The 24,904-nt window shown below is 44.7% G+C and overlaps 1 protein-coding gene across 6 annotated transcripts in view; it reads right to left on the bottom strand.

Moving 5' to 3' along the window:
* MID1 (midline 1) overlaps nt 1-24,904 on the bottom strand; it is a 322,962-nt gene that overhangs the window by 15,761 nt on the left and 282,297 nt on the right. For all 6 annotated transcript variants that reach the window (XM_060183090.1, XM_060183091.1, XM_060183092.1 and 3 more), the window contains exons 4-6: nt 24,186-24,293; nt 10,529-10,677; nt 2,702-2,829 (exon numbers count right to left, since the gene is read on the bottom strand). In XM_060183090.1, the coding sequence (XP_060039073.1) occupies nt 2,702-2,829; nt 10,529-10,677; nt 24,186-24,293 (385 nt within the window). The remainder of the gene's footprint in view (nt 1-2,701; nt 2,830-10,528; nt 10,678-24,185; nt 24,294-24,904) is intronic.

Genomic DNA, 24,904 nt, shown 5'->3' with positions numbered 1-24,904 from the left:
GATATACGGTCTATGGACTGCTATTCAGCACAAACTACATTCACAGTTCCCCCTTGAATCAGTACGTTGGCATTCACAGAGAGATTAAAATGGACAGACGTTCTTGGAATACTACTAAGACCCTTAGAAACAGGGAGGACACATTCTTGTCAAGCACACACTGACTCTGAACAGAACACTGCCATGCTCAAACAAATTTTTAGTCTTTCTGCCCTTGGACATGACCTCATGGCACAGATCTGGCCCACAAGACAGATGGGTGAGTCTTCGGAGTGAATGTTTGGTTTTCTGAATAAACAAAGACAAACTTGGTGCAATTCTTTGTCACATCCCCCCTTCTTCCGCTCTATCTCTTTTTGAAAAATATTTATTTATTTATTTATTCCCTTGTGTTGCCCTTGGTGTTTTATTGTTGTTGTTATTGATGTCATCGTTGTTGGGTAGGACAGAGAGAAATGGAGAGAGGAGGGGAAGACAGAGAGGGGGAGAGAAAGACAGACACCTGCAGACCTGCTTCACCGCCTGTGAAGCGACTCCCCTGCAGGTGGGGAGCCGGGGGCTCGAACTGGGATACTTACACCAGTCCTTGCGCTTTGCGCCACCTGCGCTTAACCCACTGCGCTACTGCCTGACTCCTTGACTCCTTGCCCCTCTATTTCTGCCTAGAGCTTGAACAGAATGCTTGGAAGTAGAATAGTCATGCCGTCATCATGTGGCCAGAAAAAGAAGATGGCAGAGCCGAAAGGCGAGCATGCCTGGGGTCTGAGGTCCTCACTGAGCCACAGCCAAGTCCTGGATCACATGCTTCTGCCTCCTGTTTCAGTGACAGAACTTGCCTTGACAGTCACTCACTGCTAATTAGTTTATTAATGTTGCGATCATGATTATACCCATTCGCAAATGATATAAAAGAAAGGAAGCTTAACAGGATGTCATCCACGAAAAACAGCCTAGCCAGAGGAAGTCTAGATCTGCACTGTCTAATAAAGGAGCTGATAAGTGTTACTCTCTAAAGTGCAATTAAATTTAATTAAAGTCCAAGAAAATGGGCCAGGGAGACAGCCTAGCAGTTTAGGCACTGGACTTTCATGCCTGAGGCTCACAGGTCCCAGGTTCAATTGGCAGCACCGTCATAAACCAGAACGCTGAGTAGCATTCTGGTAAACAACAATAACAAATAAGCAAACAAATACCCAAAATAGCACCACCAACAGCAAACAACTCACTAGCACCACTTGGAGTTTGCAATATAGCCCACGTGGCTGGCTGACACCATACTGGATAGAGTAGATAGAGAATATTGTTATGGGGCCGAGTGGTTGTGCACCTGGTTGAGCGCCCATGTTACAGTGCACAAGGACCCAGGTTCGAGCCTCCAATCTCCACCTGAAGGGGGAATGCTTTGAAAGTGGTGAAGCAGTGTAGCAGGTCTATCTGTCTCTCCTTCTCTATCACCCCCTTTGCCTCTCGATTTCTGGCTATCTGTGTCCAGTAAATAAAATAAAGATCAAAAAAAGGAGAGAGAGAGAGAGAGAGAGAGAGAGAGAGAGAGAGAGAGAGAGAGAGAGAGAGAATATTGTTATCACCGTGGAAAGCTGCACTGGAAAATGCTAGCTTAGAGATACTGAGTTAAAAACTTTAAATGCTTTTTGAGACGAGTTCTCTTTTCCTTAATAGAACCAGCAGGGTTTGTGAGAGAGCACTACACAAGATAAGAAGTGTGTAGAATGAGTCTAGAGAGTTAGAGGTGTGGTTTCCTGAATGTTGCATGTCCCAAGTGAAGTGCACACATGTGGCTTCACTGCATAAGTGAGCCTTTCTGAAGTCCAGGAACCCAGGGCTCTGGGTAACATAAATAAGGTCATTTAAACAGTCTGCATCCTAATGATACCTGCAGATGTTCTCAGTTCTTGCTTTACAGGCTGGCAGCAAAGCAAAGTTGGGAAGTAAGGTTAGGAATAGGATAACTCTGAGGCTTTGTTTTATTGTGGCTGCTCTTGTTTTTAAAGCCTGACTGAAAAAGGAAAGGAAAGAAAAAGCCCATCAGAAAGCACTTGATTGAAACATGGCACCAGGACTTCTAATGTGCTTTTGGAACATTTGCCATGGTCGCCTTTGCCAAGACAAAATTCTTTTACTAGAAAAGAGCAGAAGCCTTTGGAGTCTCTACAGGCCTGAGTCAAATCCTAAGCCTACCACTCACTCCCTGGCTGCCTGACCTCTGTCATTTGCACAGAAGGCTCATAGTATCTCACCTCCTTTGGGGCTCTGAAGGTCAAAAGAGGTTGAACAGACAAAGAGCTTGAGCAGGGCAGACACCCAATCACAGTTGGAGACCATTTTGTTCTCTGCCTCACTGACAGGAAGGAAATGGAGACTGGCTATGCCACTTGAAGTATTTCTTTGCTGGCCAACGGAACCATTGTTTGGGGTGCCCAAGCTCTCAGAGTCAGAGAAATGATATATAAAAAAAGTTTTGAGAGGTCAAGTTGCTCATTTTTCCCCTCCCTTCCCAATTTAGTCTGCAGCCATGTTGTTTTGGTGGAAAAACAACAAAAGGAGTGCCAGTGACTGTTTACGGAACATCAGACTCCAACTGCAAATCAGAGGGCCTCACCTCTGGTTTGCAGGGAATTGGGCTGGAGGCTAAGTAGCTCTATCACTGAACACATACAGCACGAAAGAAAACGCAAGACAATACCTGTAAGGTAATCCAAACATTCTAGCAGCTTCTTCTCTCGGGAAAAATCTAAGGCAAAGGTGTCAAATGTGTCGTTGAGGTTGATTTCAGGAATTAAGACCTGGGAGGATGCAGTTGCCATGGAGACCCTGTAATTTAAAGAAAACAATGTTTTGGATTTGTCAAGATGACTTTTTTTTTTTTAAAGAAATGTCAGAACGATTTTCACAATCAGTGCTCAGGCATGAAAAAATAAAAGGAAAGGAAACTTGTAAAAGGAAGTGAAATAAAACAGTGCTGCTTTTACAGGAGCCTTCAAAAGCAGCCCGGAATAGCACAACACAACCACCTTCATGCAAATGAACACAAGTTTAAAGAAAAGGTAAGGGAAAGCAAGAGAATGGCTAACCTTTTCTTTTTTTACTATCAGAAAAAAAAATTCCCCTTGGAGGCCAAAGAATATTCATATTTCACACTGCTGTGTACTTAACGGCCTGGCCCTGGCATATCGAACCCCAGCAAGAAGCACAGAGCTCCAGGCATTTCTTCACACATCTGCCTGGGAAACTGTTTGTTCCTTTCAGACATGACCCGACTCCACTTCAAAGAAGAGACTCCCAAATTTCAAACTGCATAAAAGGCAAAGTGGAGATTAGAAGAGAATGTTTCCAGATATTGGATTAGTTTAATCAATTACTAGCCTCTCTCTAAAATAAACATTAAAAAGGAGCTTTTGTCTGGCTCGTTTTCATTCTCCTATATGCCTTTGCTTGTGCCATATTCCCAGCAGATGCCATGGCAAATATTCATGAGATGGCCCGCAGATTCCCTGAGTGGATGCACCACTTCTCCTCTTCATTTGGCGTCTCTCGCTGGAGTTCTCATTTATGAACTACACGGCCAGGTATTGGCAAGGAGTCTCCTGCAGTGTACTGTCAGGTTGATTTAGAAGAGAAAGTTATTAATGGTGGAACATTTTGATTTATTTATTTATTTATTTTTAAATGTAGCGATTCTCTTGAAAATCTTGTGATGCCAATGGTTTCTGAACTTAAAGAACTACACTAGTCTTGCAATCTTGTTGATTTTGGTATTTTGTCAGGTTTGGTAGCTGTCACTAAGGATCTACTTACTACATGTAAGATGATGGGCATCTCTGAGGAAAGGGATGACTTCGGAGTGACTTAGTTCTAAATCTAGTCACTTATGCGCTAAGAGCACTGATGCTTCGCTTACAGACTTCCACAAAGTTAGTTGGTCAGGGTCCCAGTTCCACTCTGTTGATCTCCTGTTGCATTGTGAAGTGGTTCTTAAAACTCTGGGCTTTATAAATAATATCTCAGCTGTGGACTTATGCATCAACAAATAATGGACATGTGCTCTGAGAAATGCAGCATCAGGCAGCTCCACTGCTGTGCGAATGCCAGAGTGTATGTACACGAACCTAGCTGGAAGACAGCCTTCTATATACTGCAGAGAAGAGAACATCTACCTATCTGTATGGAGGGACCACTGTCTCATATATGGTCTGTAGTTGACCAAAATGTCATTATGCGGTCCATGACTAAAATGTCACCTGGGGATACATTCCGATGATGGAATACCATTCGGTCATGAAAAGGAACTAGGTACTGACATCCACCACAACTTGGGATGGATCTCAAAAACTGCATGCTGAATGACAGAAGTCAGGCACAAAAAAGATAGAAAGTGAGTGAGTGAGATGTGCATGAGATGTGCAGAAGTGGCAGATTCATGGAGATGAAAGGCAGGTTGGCGGTTGCTGGGGCTGGGGAGTAGACAGTGGAGAGTGGACCTCTAATAGGGATGGGACTCTCTTTGTGGTGATGAGATATACTGGCACTCGAGAGACGGAGTCCAACTGCAGTGTTGTAAATGTGCTGTCACTGAATTGTACACATTAAATGGTTAATCTCGTGTTACGTAAATTTCACCTCAAGAAGAAGTCTTCCGACTTGTGAAATCAAAATCTTGACAGACACAGGGTCTAGAGTTGTGTTTTCAGCACATTTTTAGTGCTAAATGACATTGGGATCCACAGATGAACAGTCCGATGAGGTCTGACCCTCTCACCGAGAGGCAGGCAATAGCAAGAGTTTGCGTGGTTTCATTGACTAACCATGGTGCCCAAGGGAACTGGGCTAATTTGGGTTACTAACAACTGCTGATTTAGACTGATGGATAAGGGAGTGGTTGCTAGGCATTTTTCACAGATGTCAAAGATTTCCACAAACTTCTAGAGTCAACCTACTTTGAAAATGCTTTCCTTGTGACCTATAAACACAAAACTTGTACCAGAGAAAGGGAGGTCACAGAATTATTCAACAACTATACAAGAAGTGTCCACAAAGTCCTTAAAATGTGCTGGCAGGACCTACCATATTTGCATCAATGTAGAAAAGGGAAGGGAAATGTTCTATATCATACCATTTGAACTCCTTTAAAAATGGCCAAGTGCAACCCCCTGGAATCTGTTTCCTGCTGTGCAGTCATCAGGGAGACCTAGGCGCACTGCTTTAGGAGACTGCATTTCTCTGCTGCTCATACGTGGCTCAGAGCCTGGGCTCAACAGGTAAGAGGGCCCAGTGTGTTCTGAACAGGTAACCTCCCTCCTGTTGGAGCAGCCTCTGTTGGAGCTCATACAAAATAGATGTGCATTTCCAGGTCTCACCCGATTCTGTTCTTAGAGGGCCCACCATTGGTTGGTGCAGCTGTTGCATAGCTGAGGTCAAACCCAGAACCTCTGGAGGCTGGGGGGAAGGGAGAGAGGGAGAGGGAAAGGGAAAGAAAGGAGGGGGAGAGGGAGAGGGAGAGGGAGAGGGAGAGGGAGAGAGAGGGAGAGAGAGAGAGAGAGAGAAAGAGAGAGAGGCTGATTAAGAGAGAGGGACAGAACTGGTTTAGAACCAGCCAAAATCTAATCAGGAAGGCAAAGTCTCTTACATCAAGTCAACCCTGGGGAGAACAAAGGCAAAATTTTGTTTGTTTGTTTGAAAGACCTATCATTTTGCTACCAGTGTTACTGCTGGGCCCAGTGCCTGTGTGACTCCACAGTTCTTGAAGGTTGGCTTCCTCCCTCCCTCCCTCCTTTCTTTCTGGAAGACAGAGTCAGAGAGAAGGAGAGATAGCAGTAACACTGCTCCGCCATTTGTGAAGGTTTCCCCTCTCCCCTCTCCCCTGCAGTTGGGGAATGGGGACTTGAACTCAGGCCTCCAAGCACAATAGCGATGTGCACTCTACTGGTGCACCACCACCTGGCCCAAAGGGCAAATGTTTTATAGGGGCCGAGAGATGAGGAGGAGCTTCAGACATCTCACTGCCAGCTGTAGCTGGGACTGCTTGTAAGTCGTTAACCTGACTGTCAATCAGTAAAGGCCTGGTGACACTAGTTAAGGGGCAGTACACTTGCAGGGACCTAGCTACAGTTCTATGATCCACAGGCAGTGAACTAGACACTTCTAGAAATGCCTGCCAACTTGATGGTGGGAACTCTGTAGGGTGGGAAGGGAAGGGAAGGGAAGGGAAGGGAAGGGAAGGGAAGGGAAGGGAAGGGAAGGGAAGGGAAGGGAAGGGAAGGGAGGAAAGCTCCTGCCCTGGGAGGCAGAATCTTTGGCAACTGTGGCATCTTTTAACACCTACACACACTTTTTTTTTTTCTGATGGCAGGGAAGATATTTATCTTTGGCTACAATTTCATATTTGAAATTGGAGTGACAGGTGAAGGGAGAATTGCCAAACCCAACAACATAGGCCGACATAGTTAAAAGTCCTTGCTGCCCATCTTCCGGCCTGGCCCTTCAGATGAGTCACCTGAATTGCCCAGAGCCATTCATGCCATCTCACTGCCTCAATTATTCCTGGCGTTCATGGTCTTGTGCGCACATGTGTACGGGCACCCGTGTGGGCATGCACTACGTTCTCAAACATATTAAAACAAGGACACCGTGTCCCAGCTTGATGCTTTAGAGGGTGAGTTGCACATGACTCTGATACCTTTAATCTCTCTGACACTCAGTTGTTGACAACATGGGGGGCAGTTTTCCAAAAGACGGGCCTGTCTCGAGCTCACAGAGTTTCTGGCCAATAGTCTGCACCAGCTGAGGTACACTAATCTTCCCTTCTGCCCAAGCCTCCACATGGACACTACAGCGAGTCTTCAGGCGGGTGGCCTACACTTGCAAGGCCACCAACTGGTCACCGTAGTAAAGTCTATGAGCTCTCACAGTAATAGGATATGGTTTGTGCGGGTCGGCTCAGTGCTGCCCTGATGTAGCTGGATCTAGAACCACCTACATACTTCTGAGGAGTAACCTTCTAACGCTTCAAGCAGATGTGCCCTTTCTCTAAGAAACCAGTGACAGGTGGATCCCTGGAATTCTGGGCCGTGTGTGTTGGGTAAGTGTGGCTGACACTCGAGCTGCTTGTGGTGGGGAGGGGCAAGGAGGGCCTTGTGGGGTCTGGGAATCCCTAGGAGCTCTGAAACGTAGCTGCTATTTAGAAAGAATCTATACGGGAGTCGGGCGGTAGGGGAGCATGTTAAGCGCAAATCGCAAGGACCGGCATAAGGATCCCGGTTCGAGCCCCTGACTCCCCACTTGCAGGGGAGTTGCTTCACAATCAGTGAAGCAGGTCTGCAGGTGTCTCTCTCCTCCTCTCTGTTTTCCCCTCCTCTCTCTATTTCTCTGTTCTATCCAATGACAACAACAACAACAATAATAATAACAATAGAAACAAGGGCAACAAAGGGGAAATAAATCAACAGTAAAAAAATAAGGAAAGAATCTATACATATATTAAACTTTTTAATGAGAGAGAAAGAAATAGAGAAAGCTAGAGAGAGATAGCAAACAAGACAAGAGCACTGCTCTACTCTGGCTTATGGAGGTGCTGGGGTTGAGCTCGGGACATGGGGACCACAGGCAGCCAAGACTTTTGCACAACCATGATGCTGTCTCTCCAGGCTGAATTCTCTTTGTACCATCTGCTCATTTTTTTTTTTTTGAGGGAGACAGCACAGCTCCAAAGCTTCCTTCGGTGCTTCAGTACCCCCATGTGGTGCGCCTGCGGTATGAACCTTGGTTGTACAGAAGCTCTCCTATACAGAAACATCTGGCTGACACTGTTCTCTGGCTGCTAAAAGTATGTTGGGGCTGGGGAGATAGCTCGGCATGGTAGAGCACTGGATTTGCATGTATGAGGCCCGACAGGCTACAGGTTTGATCCCTGCCAACATCTAAGCCGAGCGGTGCCCTGGTCTCTCATGGCCCTTTCATCGTAAATGAAGTGATTTTAAGGTCAGATTTGTCACGGGCAGTACTCCCATGACAATGCTTAGATTTAGAGAAGGGGTTTGCTTATTTAACATGATTCGAAACGGATGCTTATATAATCATATGGTGCAAACCAGTGGGCTGGTGAAGACCCCCCCCCCATTCTCTGGCATTCATCTAGTGAGCAGGGAGGAGGAAGGGGGCGCGCATTAGTCACATGACTGCCCTTTGACAGGGGATGGCCCAATAGCTTTGTGACACCACTTTGCTTTATCCCTATGACCACCGTACTTTGCAAGAATTACCAGCCCTCCTGGTTGATAAATTCATTCACTCACTCACTCACTCACTCAATCACTCACACCGGTCAGTTGTCTCTGTGCTGGGGATACAATGGTGAGAAGATAGGGGAGGGGGTCTGCCTGCTGGGAGCCCCTGAGCCAAGTTCGGTCTCCTTGCGCTAACCTTAGTCACTGAGCCACAGCGATTTAGTCATTGGCACAAATGGACTTGTTGCGGGCAGAGCTGGATGGGACCAGATGGGAGCTAACGGTGCTGCGTCAGACTTCACATGCCCGGCCCTCTTTCAGGATGTTCTAGCTGAACTGTTATGGGGCCCCATCCTTTCTAGTTTCTCAGTGAGAGTGTACTCATGATGTAATTGATGATACTTTTAAGGATTGTTGAGAAACACAGCGCAAAGTAGTCACTTCCTCTGGACTGCTCATGATTTATAGCTGGAGAAAAAGGACTCCAGGGAAAACATGACCTAAGTGTAGGTGCTATCTAGCGTCCTGGATACATTTGAGTACTTGTGCTTACTGCAGTTTCTAACTTTAGGATGGATATAAAGTAACTGGATATATTCCAGATGAGAGCAGCAAAGACAAACATTTGGAACCCAGGAGTCATGCGGACAGAAACTGACTTCCCTTTGAGTAGCTAGAAGAACATAAAATGGATGACGACCAGCTGTTTGTCACAGGAGGAAATTTTCTCATGTAAAAAATAACACAGGGAAGTCGGGCGGGCGGTGGCGTAGCGGGTTAAGCGCAGGTGGCAAAAAGCGCAAGGACCGGTGTAAGGGTCCCGGTTTGAGCCCCCGGCTCCCCACGTGCAGGGGAGTCACTTCACAAGCGGCCCCCTCCACTTCTCTCTGTCCTATCCAACAATGGCATCAACAACAACAATAATAACTACAATAATAAAACAACAGGGGCAACCAAACGGAATACATAAATGAATAAATAAAGAAGTATTTTTTAAAAGTTCCACAGTATATATTTAAAAAAAGAAAAAGAAAAGAACTCACACGGCAAAGCCAGTGCAACACCAGGCCGGAGTTACGCGAATATGTACAGAACTCCCGGAGAAAGAGCAATGGGAACGGAGGCGGCAATGCTGATCTCGGCACGTCCAACACAAGCCTGCACCCCAGGCGCTCATTTGCATTCTCTTTCCTTGTGGAAACCCCACTCACAAGATGGCATTTCCCTCACTAGGCCAGAGGCTGACAAAGGCCACGGCCTGGGCTCTGGCTCAAATCCGGTATGCTGCCCAATTCTGTAAATGATGTTCTTGAGACTCACTCTCTTTCATTTCCCTCTTCCCTAAGACGATGGTCTGGACTGAGTGGCTGTGACCAGAAACTTGTAACCTACTCAACTGAAAAATGAACTCTCCGGTTATTGCAGAAAAAAGTTGAAGAGTCTTGCTCTAGGGAAGACCTCCAAGAATGAGCTGTCTGGGGGTCTTCCAATGATAGGACTCTATTGTTGTTTTGATACAGGGCAGTCAACTGTAAACATTACAATGGACAAAAGATCAAGGTCACTGGCGTTGGTTGGGAGATGTCAGTTGGGTAGGAGCTTTGACTCCACTAGAGCTGCTAGAAATGCTTGCATCAGTGGAGGCAAATAATCATCTTGTCGATCAAGTACACCAGGGACAGGTCAGTTTCACAATGTTTTGTGCTCCCTACCCTAGAATAAAGGGCAGTACAGAAGGTGTGAGGCGTAACAGTTTGGTCTTTTTTTCACCCATACGACTCATCCGTGACCTTTTAGGAGAGGCAAAGCTTCTCAATCAAATAAACAGGCCTAGCAAAGAACACCTGTGTGGTTCGTTTTTTATATTCCAGATTAGCTCTGTAATGGAAGGAAAGATTCCCTGTTGTCTTTGCCTTCATTCTGAGACTTTTTCATCAAGTGTACGATAAGATCGGGTCTGAGAGCCACGAGAAATGCTGGGTTTTGTGCCACCGTAAGCTTTTCACTCCAGAGAAGCGGGCTAGTTTTTTGTTTTTTTTTTTCTAGCTGCCGGACTCTTGTTTCAAAGGCTTTGAACTTCTGGCTGCTACTGAATGGGCTTTGACATGTCAAAGGGAAGCATCTTTAGTGGGAACAAAGCAACCCAAAGCCTCTATTCTCTGTGGTACCCAGCCTTGCAAACTTGAAGGGGGAAGGAAAAAAAAAAAAAAAGGCAAAGCCAAGAACTTGCTCACTGTTGTCCCAGCTGCAAGCACCCAGTAACTAAGGATTTCCCAGCAGCCCAAGCTCACCTCTCGGTAATGTTCTTCGCTGTCTGTAGGAATCGTGCGTGGTCGTTCTCCTTCAGAGAGTGCTCCGCTTGGGAGATGAGGGAAGCTGAGCGCTCGATGCACTGTTTGCAGTTTGCGATCTGCTGAGCCAGTTTGCGAAGTCTCATCACCTGGAACCAAGCAGAGACGGTTACCTGGGTGGGCTTTCTGTGTGAAATCATCTGGCTCAACCCTTCTGGTTTGTACCATCCTGTTGTGTGTGCCCCATCCCTCAGCATGGCGTGGGAGGGATAGAGGCTATGGGGGGGGGGGTCCCCGTTATAGGGTTCTTTATCTCCTTGGAGAAGTGCTACTGATTTGTTTTATAAGGAGATTCTAAATTGTGAATTGCTTCCCTGTTGATAGAGAAAGAGGTGTTGTTGCCCAGTGGCGAGTTCGGGGTGGCGGGGGGGGGGGGGGTTGCTGGTGGTGGTGGTGTCACTGGACTTCCCTTCATGACTCAACACAACTACTATGGGGCCCTGGGGGAAGCCTGGAACTTTCTGTAGCTCCAATTAGACTATCAAGCAAATGCAGCATCTCTCTAGGCACAGATGTGTGGCTTAAGTCAAAAGCACTTTTCTGAAAAGTTCTTTGCGATCATGGGATAAAACTGTGATGCTGAAACCTTAGGTTTTTCCATTTCCCACACTATCTAAACCTCATGTGTGAAGTGAACAGAAAAGGGGCCTTTTTTTCCCATTGATTAATATTTTTCCTGTTGAGCAGATGAGAGAAAGCCAAAAAAAGCACAGCTGGGCCATTTCCCCTCCCTGGGAACGTCATTTCCAGGCACTTTGTGCTTATTTGATAACCAAGAACTATTTTGATAAGCATTTCCCAGTCTGGATAAAAATACTTGTTTGCTTCCAACCTCCATTCCAGTTCCTGCTCCTGTCTTGCTTAACAGTAACCCTCAAACGTAACTGACCATAACCTCAAGGGCCAGCCAAGATAAGTCCATGGAAACCCATTTGACCGAGGACTATGGTGTTTGAAATGGACTATGAGATGACACTCTCTGGCCAGAAGCCAAGTTAAAATTAGACTGCTAATTGGACCTGCCGAGTGCCTGGTGCCCCCATCCACACAGCCTGGGACAGGTCTTGGCCAGCTTTATGATCATTCTGGAAGGGGAAACAGTCCTGGGTGAAAGGGCTATGGAGGAGGCTGGCTAATCTGTATTACAGACAAGGCTGTCCCAGGCTCCCTCCAGAATTCCTGCTAACTCCAAGAAATTCCTGCTATCTCTGTTGCAACTCTAATCACTATCTTTCTCGTGCAACTCTAATCTGAGAAAAGGAAGGAAGGAAGGAAGGAAGGAAGGAAGGAAGGAAGGAAGGAAGGAAGGAAGGAAGGAAGGAAGGAGATGTGAGAATCTGAGGCCTCCAAGGACTGGTCAATCCAGCTAAGTGGCACTCGGCAAATAAGGGAAATGAATGCTGAGGTGAGCAGTAGCAGACGCAAGGTTTCAGACAAGAATGAGAAGATGAATTTCTAGCAGGAAAGTGTTAGGCCCCGGAGTGTGAAAAATGTTGCAGAAAACAGTATGCAGTCTTAAGTTTGTTAACAGTTATGCGATAACCTACAGCAGATTAACCGGGGTCATTAGTTGAATATCAGAACCCTTGGCACCAAATAGAATTTAGCGCCAAACATTATATGCAGAGACAACTCTAGATATTAGAAGACTTGCAAAAAAAAAGAAACTGTCCAGGTGAAGAAAAACTAATCAAGGACAGCTCAAGAGAAAGGAATATTTAGGGGGCAGACAGTAGCGCGGCGGGTTAAGTACACATAGCTCTAAGCACTTGGTGACTCGCAAGATGAGTTTTATAAAACAAAACAGAAGAGGGAGAGAAGAGCAACAAGGAGCATTCCCGACACAATGAATCAGGTTTTATAAAATTTCACTGGTGCTGATGTCTTAACTGTGGTTACTGCAGGAAAAAGAAAGGCACAGGTGTTCACATGCACTGGCTTATGGGTTGTAGCCAGCACAGCCTGTTTGTGTAAACCATGCCTGGTCACAGTTGGCAGCAGACAATGTGGGGCAAAAGTGAACTGCTTCAGAGTCTGACCGTTGACAGAACAGGCTTGCCAACTTTGATTACTCTGGTCCTTGGGCTCTGGTTTGTGGCACACTGAGAAACAACTGACACAGGCATTCAGCAGAACACCCACTTACCCACTACAAAACATTTTCCAATATAGAGTATTTAAAAAAAAAATCTAACAAAATGAATGAAATTTGCTATTTTAAGAGAAGTGCCTAATACACATAAGACATTTCTTAACCTCTGGCATGCTACTTGTCAGGGGAAATATCCCTTTCGACCCTGTTCTTTTTTTCCTTAGGGAAGTGTATTTGGATATTGTAAGTTATAGAATCCATCCTCCATTTATCATTCAGTCTGTTAGAATCTCCTCTTAAGTGGGGACATGGGCCTACTTAGATCAATGTATCTGCACACGAACTTGGGAAAAAAAAAAACTGTTTCTAAGACATATGGGAACTATAATGGTGACCTTTGGGAGGTGGGAGGGTTGGGCTACATGTACATATACACACAAATGACTTCCAGCCCCAAATGACATATCCTCTTTAAGTAGCAAGAATCTGAACGGACGAGGTTCAGCATTTCTCTAAGACCAAGGGGAAAAGCAGGAACGTAGACTCTTGAGTTAGTTAATTATCTTACAGTCAAGAGACTGCCGCTTTTGCTGTGACATTCTAACCTAGACTGGTGTCTGAACGCTCAACACGTAACACTTAATTTGGAGTTTGCTGTTCGCTTTTCCCATGTGGCAACAGGAAATTTATCCCATTACCATTGAAAAAAGTGAGATTAATTCCTTTTTTAGGGGGGCAGGTCTCAAGGTTTGAGACTCTTCTGTGGTTCATGAGAAAGGCCACTGAACTGTTATGTCAAAGCATGCACAATGGCTCCAGAACAAGAATGACCAGTCCTAGGGGCATCTGGCAGCCTCCCCAGCTGAAGTATCTTCAGTGACTTCGGCTCCACCAGCTCTAACAATCTTGTGAAGACAGAGGCTAAGTCCATGCGATTTACTGTTGTGGCCTCTATGAATCTGTCTGTCCCTCCTCCCATTCCCTATTTCCAATTGTTGACAAATTCTCACTGAACCTCCCTGCCTGGCACGTCGTCTTGTCCTTCTTTCTGTGAAAGAGAACTCTACATGCCCTGGCTGGGGATTCAGACGCTGAATTCCAGCACTTGGAGTCAACTAGACTTTGATTACACACCAAAGCACAAGGCTCAAGAAAGAAGCCAGACTGGGCCCCCCTCACCCCCCAAGTTCCCTTTGCTTGCATACTTTGCTCCTGAGATGGTCTGGGGAGCAGTTGTGCATTAAAGACTTGGGCGTCAAATTTGATGCCATACAATGCACAGAAGAAAACAGTGTTAGCTGCCGGGCTCAGGCAAAAATTAATAAAGTCATAGGCCTCTTGGAATAAAATAAACTAAAATAGACTTCCTAGCTTCTTCTTGGAATATACCTAAAGTAGACTTCCTAGCTTCTTCTCATCTGCTCTGTTCTTACCTTTAGGTTCCTGATTATCAAACAATTTGTCCTGATTTATATCTTAATGTTCTTTTCAGCCACCAAGTTGCAGGTGCTACTATGATTCCAACCTGACTTCCCTGGGCAGATGACCTCACCCATGTGTCCTCGAACCGCACCTCCCCAGAGCCCTACCCTACTAGGGAAAGACAGAAGCAGGCTGGGGTGTATGTGTGTGGATACACCTGTCAACACCCATGCCCAGAGAAAAAGCAATTATAGAATCCAGACCTTCCACCTTTTCCACCCTGTAAAGATCTTTGGTCCACATTCCCAGAGGGTTAACAAATAAAATAGGGACTCTTCCAATGGAGGGGCTGGGATACGGAACTCTGGTGGTGGGAACTGTGTGGAATTGTACCCTCTTATCCCACAATCTGGTCAGTCATTATTAAATCACTAATATAAAAAAAGAAAATATTAAAAATGAGAAGAAAACACAGGAAAACGTCTCCAGGACACTGGCCTTAGAGATGTCTTTGGGAACTTGACTCCAACAGCATGGGTATCAAAGGCAAAACTAAACAAATGGGACTACATCAAACTGAAAAGCCTTTGGACAGTGAAGGAAAAGACATCTATCTGCTCAACAGGTGGACCAGAAAAATAAGTCAGACTACAAAAATAACTCGTACAAATCGGCAACAAAACATCCCGAATAACCTGACTATAAAATGGGCAGAAGATTTTGAAAAAGGACATTTCCAGAGAAGACATACAAATGTGCAACAGCAACAAGAAAAGACCTTCCTCCTTTCTTATTGTCAGGGAAAATGTACATCAGAACAAAGAGAGCTCATCTCACGCCTGTGAGAATGGCCATTATCCAAAAAACAAGACCCAACAAGTGTTGGAAAGGATGTGGAGAGGATGAAATCCTTGTCTGCTGTAGGTGGAAATGTAAATCAGTGCAGTCACTGCCGAAAGCAGTGTGAAATTTCCTCAAAAAATGAAACAGATTCATACTTATACCCTAAGTACAGGATGGGGGAAAAAAAAAAAAACCAACTAAAGTGAAGTGAAGTGATGTCTGTATCGTTGTAGTGGTACAACAGCCAAGGACTGGAATCACCCACAAGGGCCTACTAGGAGAAAAACGTGGAGTAGTAGTCGGCTATAAATAAAGAAAAAATGTGTTATTTTCTTTTTTACTTTACTAGTGATTTAATATTGATTTACAAAATTACATGTCAACAGGGGGTGGGTTCCACCCGGTTCCCACCACCAGGGTTCTGAATCCCAGATCCCTCCATAGCAAACCACTGGCATTCTCCCAAGGTTGCAGACATGGGTTAACTATCATCCCTACAACTAACTATCTGTCTACACTGGTACCTAATTGCCCCCTTTTTCGTTCGGGGTCCCATCCTCTCTTCTCTTCCAAGCCACTCGTGACCCTAATTCTACATCCAAATGTCCCTCCCTTTTAAAATCTGCTGTTTTTAACAACATGGATGGTCTCAGAGAGGATGACGCTGAGTGACATAAGTCATACTGTGAAAGACAAACACTGTATTATTTCACACATGGACACCACATAGAGAAAGCAACAAATGGATGGGCCAAATGAAAGGAAAACGTAAGCTTCTAGACCATAAGATCAATTGGAGCTTGCCAGGACGGAAAGGGGTGGGTGAAAAGGTGAATTGTGTGGCGAAGGGTGGAATAGCACTCTTAGTGGGAAGCGCAGCGTGCTATCAGTATACACGGATGTTTGAGTTTTACTGAGCACACCGAAAACCTATCTAACGTTACAACACAACTTCATTAAAAAAGCTGTGTATTTCCATCAGGCAATTTTGAAGGTAACAGGAAAGCTTTCCTGTACACAGTATGAACTTTATTAAACTTCGCTATTTTCATCCCATCAGTGGCAGGTATTAGAGGAGTCAGGCGGTAGCGCCGCGGGTTAAGCACACCTGACGCAAAGCAAGGACCAGCAGAAGGATCCCGGTTCGAGCCCCCGGCTCCCTACCTGCAAGGTAGTTGCTTCACAAGTGGTGAAGCAGGTCTGCAGGTGTCTATCTTTCTCTCTCCCTCTCTGTCTTCCCCTGCTCTCTCCATTTCTCTCTGTCCTATCCAACAACAACGACATCAATAGTAACTACAACAATAAAACAACAAGGGCAACAAAAGGATATATTTACTTGGGTCAGGTGGTGGTGGTGCACCTGGTTGAGTGCAAATGGTATAATGCACAATATCCCATTGATACAGGTTCAAGCCCCTGGCCCCTACCTGCAGGGGAAGAGCTTCACAAGTGGTGAAGCAGAGATGCAGGTGTCTCTGTGTCTCTCTTCCTCTCTATCTCCCCACTCTACTCTCTCAATTTCTGTCTTTACCCAAAAGAATAAATAAATAAACCAAAAAAGATATTGACTTTCATGACTGGGAATACTTATTTGCATCAGAGCCCTGCTCAGCTCTGACATCTGGTGGTGCTGGGGATTAAACCCGAGTCTCTGGAGCCTCCGGCATGCAGGTCCAGGTTGCTGCTGCTATTCTGTCTCCCTGGTCCTAGTGTCAGATTTTTCAAAAGGAAGTCAAATATTCTTGAAAGCATTGGAGCCCTTGTGTGTGTGTCTCCCTAATCTCACACCCGCCCATCCAGAGAAAAACACTCCCTTGAATTCGGGGTCAATCACTCCTAAACATGTTTATATATACATTGTGAGAGGTTTTTCACAGTTTACAGAACACTTCTTATCTCACACAAATCACTACACAACTTGCTTATATGTCTGTTTGCATACAGAGTACTCTAGCCAGTTAATTATCATTTCTACAGGCTGTTTCATTGCATAAATAGGCAATTTGCTTTTCTTAAAACAGCTTTATTGAATCCTAACCCTAAGCAATGACTGATTTGTTTTCTGTCACTGTAGCTATTAGGAAGTCACCTCTCTAGAATCCAGTATGAACATACAGCATAGTGCATGCACCAATCAATAGTTCATTCTTTTTCACTCCTGAAGAGCACCCCCCAGCATACAGCTATGCCACAGATTGTCTCGCCATTCATCTGGGTTGGGGGTACTCGGATCCCTTCCAGCTTAGGGTCTATCAAATGTAACACTGCCATGAAAATTCATGCCTGAGTCTTGCATGGACATAGGCGTTCATTTCTCTTGGAAAGCACCTACTGGCTGGATCACGTAAGAAGGGGACTTTTCACTATTTAGGAAACCACCAGTTTTCCAAATGTACTGTTGTTACTCGCACAAATGGAGTGTGAGTGTTCTCATAATTACCTTCCCATTTTAACCAGCCAGTAAGTGAATATTGGTATCTCATTAAGGTTCCTCACTGCATTTTCTTAATGACAAGTCATTGTAACAAATTTTGGGGTGTTTACTTTCTTTGGTAAAATAACCATTCAAATCTTTTATCCCTTTTGTTTAAGTGGTTGTCTGCTTCCTCACTGAGAAATCATTATATATTCTATATAGAAATACTCTATTAGATAAATAATTTACACTTATTTTCCACAATTGATGGTTCATTTTTACATTCTCAACAGTTCCTTTCTGAAGAGAAGTTTTTCTTAACTGAACTAAAGCATAATTAGCTCTATAAAGGCTTCCTTCTAGAAGTTACATAGCTTTATGCATCTAGGTTAAGTTAATGTTTGTATATGGTATGGTACAAACCAAATGTATTCCATGTAGACAGCCTTTCACACATGGAGACCAAGACTCAGTTTCCAAAGTTCCCTGGCAGCTGAGTTTTCTTCGTAATTTCAGTGCCTACATTTTCAACTCCAAAGCTGTTCTTAGCCTATCTATTTCTTATTTAATAAGGTGATTTTTATCATCTAATAAGGATATTTGTAGTTTCACATTTTTTCTTGCTATTTTACTTCATTTGCCCCTTTGAATATCTTTTTCATGGTTTTCCATAAAATGAACTTTATTAAGGGTGAAATAATGTCTTGGTCGGTTTTGTTGCCTGCATTTCCAGAAATTCAAGATTTCTTTATATTCTTTGGAATTCTGGGTTGAGTTGAAATCATTCCAGGGAATAAATAATTCATAGTGTTCTTCTTCTTCTTCTTCTTCTTCTTCTTCTTCTTCTTCTTCTTCTTCTTCTTCTTCTTCTTCTTCTTCTTCTTCTGTCATCTCCTATCTTAGAGCTGTATAGTTGTCTTCACTGGTGCTTGGGGAGGGTTCCTCATTCAGGAATCTTAATTAATTCACCTTTACATTTCTGAGCCTCTTGGTTTGTAAGAGAAACATAGCAGGGCCAGGCTCCAACCCCACACTTGACTTGCTCTAGACCCCCAGGCTTGAGATTCCAAATTCTATGACTCTGGGTAGATGTTAGCGATCACCTCTTATAGCCCCTTGCGATGAGCTTAGTACAGTCCAGGGTATTGGACAGTCTGCTTCCGCCCCTGGACTCCAGTACTTCAAGGACTAGGTTTTCACATGAGTAAAGGTACAACTGCTTTGACATCTTCCAGATCAAATCCCCAGTTGCCTGTGTATTCAGTCACAACCATGGCTTCTTGCTTCATCTTGTTTGGGGTCCGTTTTTAGAGCTGACTGTGTTCTGTATCACTGACGTGTCTTTGGAGTGGAGTGAGATAACATGCAAGCATTAACACCACACTCCACCTACGCTGGAACTCGGGGACACCTTTCACTCCTTTGCTCTTGCAGCTCATGAGTGAAATTCTCATCAGGGAAAGAGGGGCATTTGACCAGGAAGTAGTGATGGACTTAAATAATGTGCCCCATTGCCCACCCAGATGCCTATATCCTAATCCCAGGAATTCTGTAAAACCTGATCTTATATGACAAAAGGGACTGCACAAATGATTAAACTAAGGTTCTTGAGTTGCGGTGAAGATTCTGGATTAACTGGGTGGTACCAATGTTATCACCAGGTCCTCCCCAAGAACCAGGAGTGGTGTGGGTCAGGAGCCCAGAGCTCAGGAGCACAAGCACCACTGGAAGCCGGAAGAATATTCTCTATTCTCAACTCCCTAGAAAGAAACAGCACTGCCGTAACCTGGACCGTAGCTTCTCAACAAGTCTAAGTCACTCCTTGACCAGGGACTCACATCCACTTTAGCTTGCTAAATAACTGTTAATAGCCTCTAGAAAAGTTTCATTTGATTTTAACCTTTTCTTACCTCTCTGTTACAGTTTGTATTTAGAAATAGTTTTCAGTCTCTCTAGACAAAGTAATCTATGTTCTTCAATATACTGCATCAGATATAAATGCTATCAGAATCTGTTTACTACTTGAGTTACTACTTTGATGTAATTGTACATGCATACTTCACTAAAGTATAGCTATAAGCAGTAACAGATATTTACACATTTATTGGCTCTTGAGATTTTTCTGTTTTTGTTAATAAATATTTACAAAATTCTCTTCTAAAGGTGGCAGAACATGGCAAAAAAATGAAACAGATCCCAAATATTTCAGTTAAAATATGACTAGTTAAAAACAGAATTACATAGTGAATCTTAAAGTTACCCAAAGTTTCTACATTAATTTTGAATAAAAAAAAATCAGTAACAAAAGTTTTACCACAGTGAAATTATACCTGTCAAAAGACCCTCAGGGGCAATGAGAAGTTCTTCATAATTTCTTTTTTTTCTAATATTTATTTATTTATTTATTTATTCCCCCTTTTGTTGCTCTTGTTATTTTATTGTTGTTGTAGTTGTTATTGATATTGTCGTCGTTAGATAGGATAGAGAGAAATGGAGAGAGATGGGGAAGACAGAGAGGGGGAGAGAAAGATAGACACCTGCAGACCTGCTTCACTACTTGTGAAGTGACTCCCTTGCAGGTGGGGAGCCTGGGGCTCCATAATTTCGTTTAAAAATTTATCTATTGGGAGTCAGGCGGTAGCACAGTGGGTTAAGCGCACATGGCGCAAAGCTTAAGAACCGGCATAAGGATCCCGGTTCAAGCTCCCGGCTCCCCACCTGCAGGGGAGTCGCTTCACAGGTGGTGAAACAGGTTTGCAGGTGTCTATCTTTCTCTCACCCTCTTTGTCTTCCCCATTTCTCTCTGTCCTATCTAACAATGACACCAACAATAACTACAACAACAATAATAAAACAAGGGCAACAAAAGGGAAAATAAATATTAAAAAATTTTTTAAAATTTATCTATTAATGGGAGTCGAGTGGTAGCACAGCGGGTTAAGCGCATGTGGCTCAAAGCACAAGGACCAGCATGAGGACCTCAGTTCGAGCCCCCGGCTCCCCACCTGCAGGGAAGTCACTTCACAGGCAGGTGAAGCAGGTCTGCAGGTGTCCGCCTTTGTCTCCCCCTTTCTGTCTTCCCCATCTTTCTCCATTTCTCCCTGTTCTATCTAACAACGATGACATCAATAACAACTACAACAATAAAAAAAAAGCAACAAGGGCAACAAAAGGGAAAATAAATAAATCTAAAAAAATAAATTTAAAAAACGTATCTTATTAACAAGCAATAACATGCTGGAATGGGTGGTGGCACTTGAGGTTGAGTACACACATTACAATGTGCAAATTGGCGATACAGCATCAGGCAGATGTTATCTGCCTACAAGAAACACATATAGCAGTCGATGAAGCTGCTCGATTCACCATCACTGGATTTGATTTAATATGCTATAATCTCCATCCTAAACACGGCCGAGCCATCTACGCCAAATCGTGTCTTGCGGACATTTACCATAAGGCCTCTTTGACCTTCTACGACTCCATTACTATTGGAACTATTCAGCTCGTCAACGTATATAAGCCTCCCAGTGCCTCATGGGATAATGAGGTCCTGCCTAGCCCGAATCACCCAGCCGTTTATGTTGGAGACTTTAATAGTCATCACCAAGACTGGGGATATTCCTCCACTCGTGCTGACGGCTCTATCTTAGCCGACTGGGCTTCAGTTAATGACCTCTCCCTATTATTCGGTCCCAAACAACCAGGCTCTTTTCACAGTGCTAGATGGAATAAAGACTCGTCACCTGACCTGTGCTGGATTAGCACAGTCAACGGCCAAGCCTTTCCCGCTACGAGACACTTTCTCAAGATCTTCCCGCACAGTCATCACCGCCCAGCTATCATCCACATTGGTCTCCAGCTCCCACTGATTCTGTGCTCGGAGAAACTAAGATGGAACTTTCGGAAAGCAAACTGGCGTCTGTTCAGTGATCTTACCAACAAATCTATTCCTGCAATTCCAATTAACTCTATCCCCTCTGAAGATTCCTACAGGCGCTTCCGCCAAGCCATCTTCAAAGCAGCTTCCCAAGCCATTCCTCGTGGGAGACGTGCTAACTATACGCCTTGTCTTGATGCTGAATGCGAGCAACTACTAAAGCAGTATGATGAGTCGGGCGACCCAGATGTGGCTGACCATCTCATTGCCTCCCTGGATGCAGCACGCCAAACCCGCTGGCAACAACTCACGGAAAGTCTGAACTTCACCCACTCAAGTAGGAAGGCCTGGAAGCTTCTTCACAGACTGGGTGCCGGTAGCCAACCCCCTCCCGTCTCCCATCCTCCCGTATCTCCAAACTCAGTGGCCAGTCACCTAACTCAAGTTGGACTTGCTAAGATCGACCCAGTCTGGAAAAGAGAAATTTCCCACGAGTGGTCATCCCACTTCCGGTTATCTTGTCCATCTCCAAAACTCTCTCCCTTTACACTGTCTGAACTGGAAGACGCTTTGAAGAGGGTTAAACTGGGAACGGCTGCTGGCTATGATAACATCACCCCAGAACTCATTCTTAACTTGGGCCCCGCGGCACTACTTTCCTGTCCCACATCTTGGGATCCGAATCTATGCCCCAAATTTGGCGTCGTGCGAAGATAACAGCAGTTTTGAAACCAAAGAAAGACCCAACACTGGCCGCCAGCTATAGACCAATTTCTCTCCTCTCCGTGTGTTACAAACTCCTTGAGAGGCTGCTTCTGTCACGTATTTCTCCTCTTACAGAGAAATTCCTATCACCCGCCCAAGCTGGTTTCCACCCAGGAAGTTCTACCTGCGAACAAGTCCTGGCCCTCTCAACTTACATTGAAAATGGATTCCAGAAAAATTTAAAGACAGGTGCTGTCTTTGTTGATCTCACAGCAGCCTATGACACGGTCTGGCACCGTGGTCTCCTAGTCAAGATCTCAAGATGCCTGCCTCCATGGGTGGCCAACACTATATCGTTTCTTCTCCAAAACAGAAGATTCCGGGTGCATCTGGGTGACAAGTCTAGCAGATGGAGACCTGTCTCAAGTGGCCTCGCCCAGGGCTCTGTTCTGGCTCCTACGCTATTTAATATTTACATCAATGACCTCCCAGAAACTTCTTCAAGGAAGTTCGTCTACGCCGATGACATCTGCTGTGCAACTCAGGCATCAAAGTTCGACATCCTCGAGGAAACACTCACGAAAGACATGTCTCTGATATCTGATGACTGTAAAAAATGGCGACTAATCCCTAGCACTGCAAAAACGGTATCATCTGTTTTCCATCTACACCATGCCTCGGCCTCGCGTGAGCTTAATGTGCAGCTTGGCGATACGAGAATCCGGCATGAAGCCCAGCCAGTCTATCTCGGCGTTACTCTCGATCGCACTCTGTCATTTCACGAACATCTCATAAAAACTGCAGCAAAGGTGGGCACGAGGAATCACATCATTGCGAGACTGGCCAGCTCCTCATGGGGCGCGAGCGCTTCCACACTACTATGATCATCATCTCTGGCATTATGCTATTCCACTGCAGAATACCGTGCCCCAGGATGGTTCCGTAGCCCCCATGTCCACTTGGTCGATTCCAAATTATATTCCTCCATGAGGATCATTTCTGGAACCATCCGTTCCACCCCGGTTCCATGGCTGCCAGTTCTTAGCAACATCGCCCCGCCAGATACTCGTCGGGATGCGGCATCATCCAAGTTCATTTCCCACATCTACACTCGACCGGACCTGCCAATATACGCAGATATCTTCGCCCACCCTGTCCAACGCTTGACGTCTCGTCACCCAATCTGGTCCCCTATGCCTACACTGAACTTCTCTGTTCCAGACTCTTGGAAACAGAGTCGGCAGTCAGCTGAGGTCAAGAACAAACACCTCATCACAGACCCCTGGAGCGTCAACCCGGCTCTGACCTAGCACTTTATGACTGGGCCCTCCTCAATCGCTATCGAACAGGCCATGGCCAGTGCGCCGCTATGTTCCATCGCTGGGGAGCCAGAGACGGCCCGAACTGCCCCTGCAGCTACAGACAGACTATGACCCACATAGTCAATGACTGCCACCTCTCCAGATTCAAAGGAGGTCTCGAAACGGAAGAAGGGCAAACGCTAGTAGTAGTAGTAATGTGCAGAGACTCAGGTTCAAGCCCCCGGTTCCTACCTACAGAGGGACATGACAATAAAGCAGAGCTGCAGGTGTCAATTTTATTTCTGTCCTATGAAATAAATAAATAAAACAAAACCAAAACAAGCAGTAGGACCAGGGCATCTCTCTAGCATATACATGAGAGCCGTATGTATGCAGGTTCAACGTTCTACCACCAACCCATCATCTCAGCAACCATTACTTTTTTTATAAGTGATAATTCATTTGCTGAATATTGGGCTAGCAGATAGGATATAGCAATAGTCATGAAATGAGCTCTAAGGCATTCACTTTCTTGCAGAGAAGCGAGGTGGGGACCATGACTATAGTGGATCAGAGCTCAATGCTTGCCTTTGGTGCTCTGAAGCAACCTTGTATAATAAGAAGAAAGGGGTGGAGCAAAAGTGACCAATCAACTACATTTTCTTAAAACCACTGTGTTGGGGGCTTAATGGTTTAGAGGCTACTCACTAGCAATGAATATAATTTCTAACTCCCGTGATAGGTGTCTGCAAAACAGTCTCGCCCCCAACAATCTTATATGTGTTCCACCATCATGCACCAGGACTCTGATGCCTTCTTCACCTCCTCCCTTCCTTCCCCAGAGTCCTTTGCTGCAATATACTGAACTACACTTTAAGGACTTGAAAGGAGATTATAGAAAATATGAAATATGAAATCTTTGGCCTCGGGAACCATACCTTCCCTTCTTTGATCTTGGTTCCAATGATTTGTCGTCTTTGCTGGATGATCTCAATGAGAAGATCACATTCCTCCACTAATTTGGCCTCTTGACGAGATGCATTAACCTATAGGACAGAGAGAACAGTGGGCATTTATTTAGTCTTTGTTTGAAGCTCACTGCTCTTTGTAATACAGATTAGCATGTTTCTGGAGATTGCTGAAAAGATACTTAAAATGTTTACCCTTCTTCCAAATATGCAGAGATTAAAAAAAAATGGAGATAAGGGGCAGGGTGGTGGCGCACCTGATTTATGTGCACATGTTATAGTGCACAAGGACCAGGGTTCAGGCCCCCAGTCCACGGCTTGAGAGGTGAAGCAGTGTTGCAGGTCTCTCTCTCTCTCTCTCTCTCTCTCTCTCCCCTCTTCCTCTCAATTTCTCTGTCACATCAGATTAAATCAGTGAATAAAAAACATTTTAATATAGTTGACAAGTCCACACGCAATCTGGCATCCCTGAAAACCTTGGTTATCAATGACAGCAACCTCAGAAGCTAAGCATAGCATGTACATAGCCCTTACCAAACACTTGGAAATTGACACTTTTTAAAAACAAATTTAAAAGAAAGTGCAATTCTGATTTGTTAGATATACAAGTAATAAAAAGCAAGTGTTACTTTTATGGCGATTAAGGTACTATCAAGGTGGTAAGTTGCTGGAAAAGTCAGAGTATATTT

The sequence above is a fragment of the Erinaceus europaeus genome, chromosome X (assembly GCF_950295315.1).
Source record: "Erinaceus europaeus chromosome X, mEriEur2.1, whole genome shotgun sequence".
Taxonomy (NCBI): domain Eukaryota; kingdom Metazoa; phylum Chordata; class Mammalia; order Eulipotyphla; family Erinaceidae; genus Erinaceus; species Erinaceus europaeus.
Note: the sequence above shows the minus strand (reverse complement) of the source record. Positions and strands in the feature narration are given on the sequence as shown.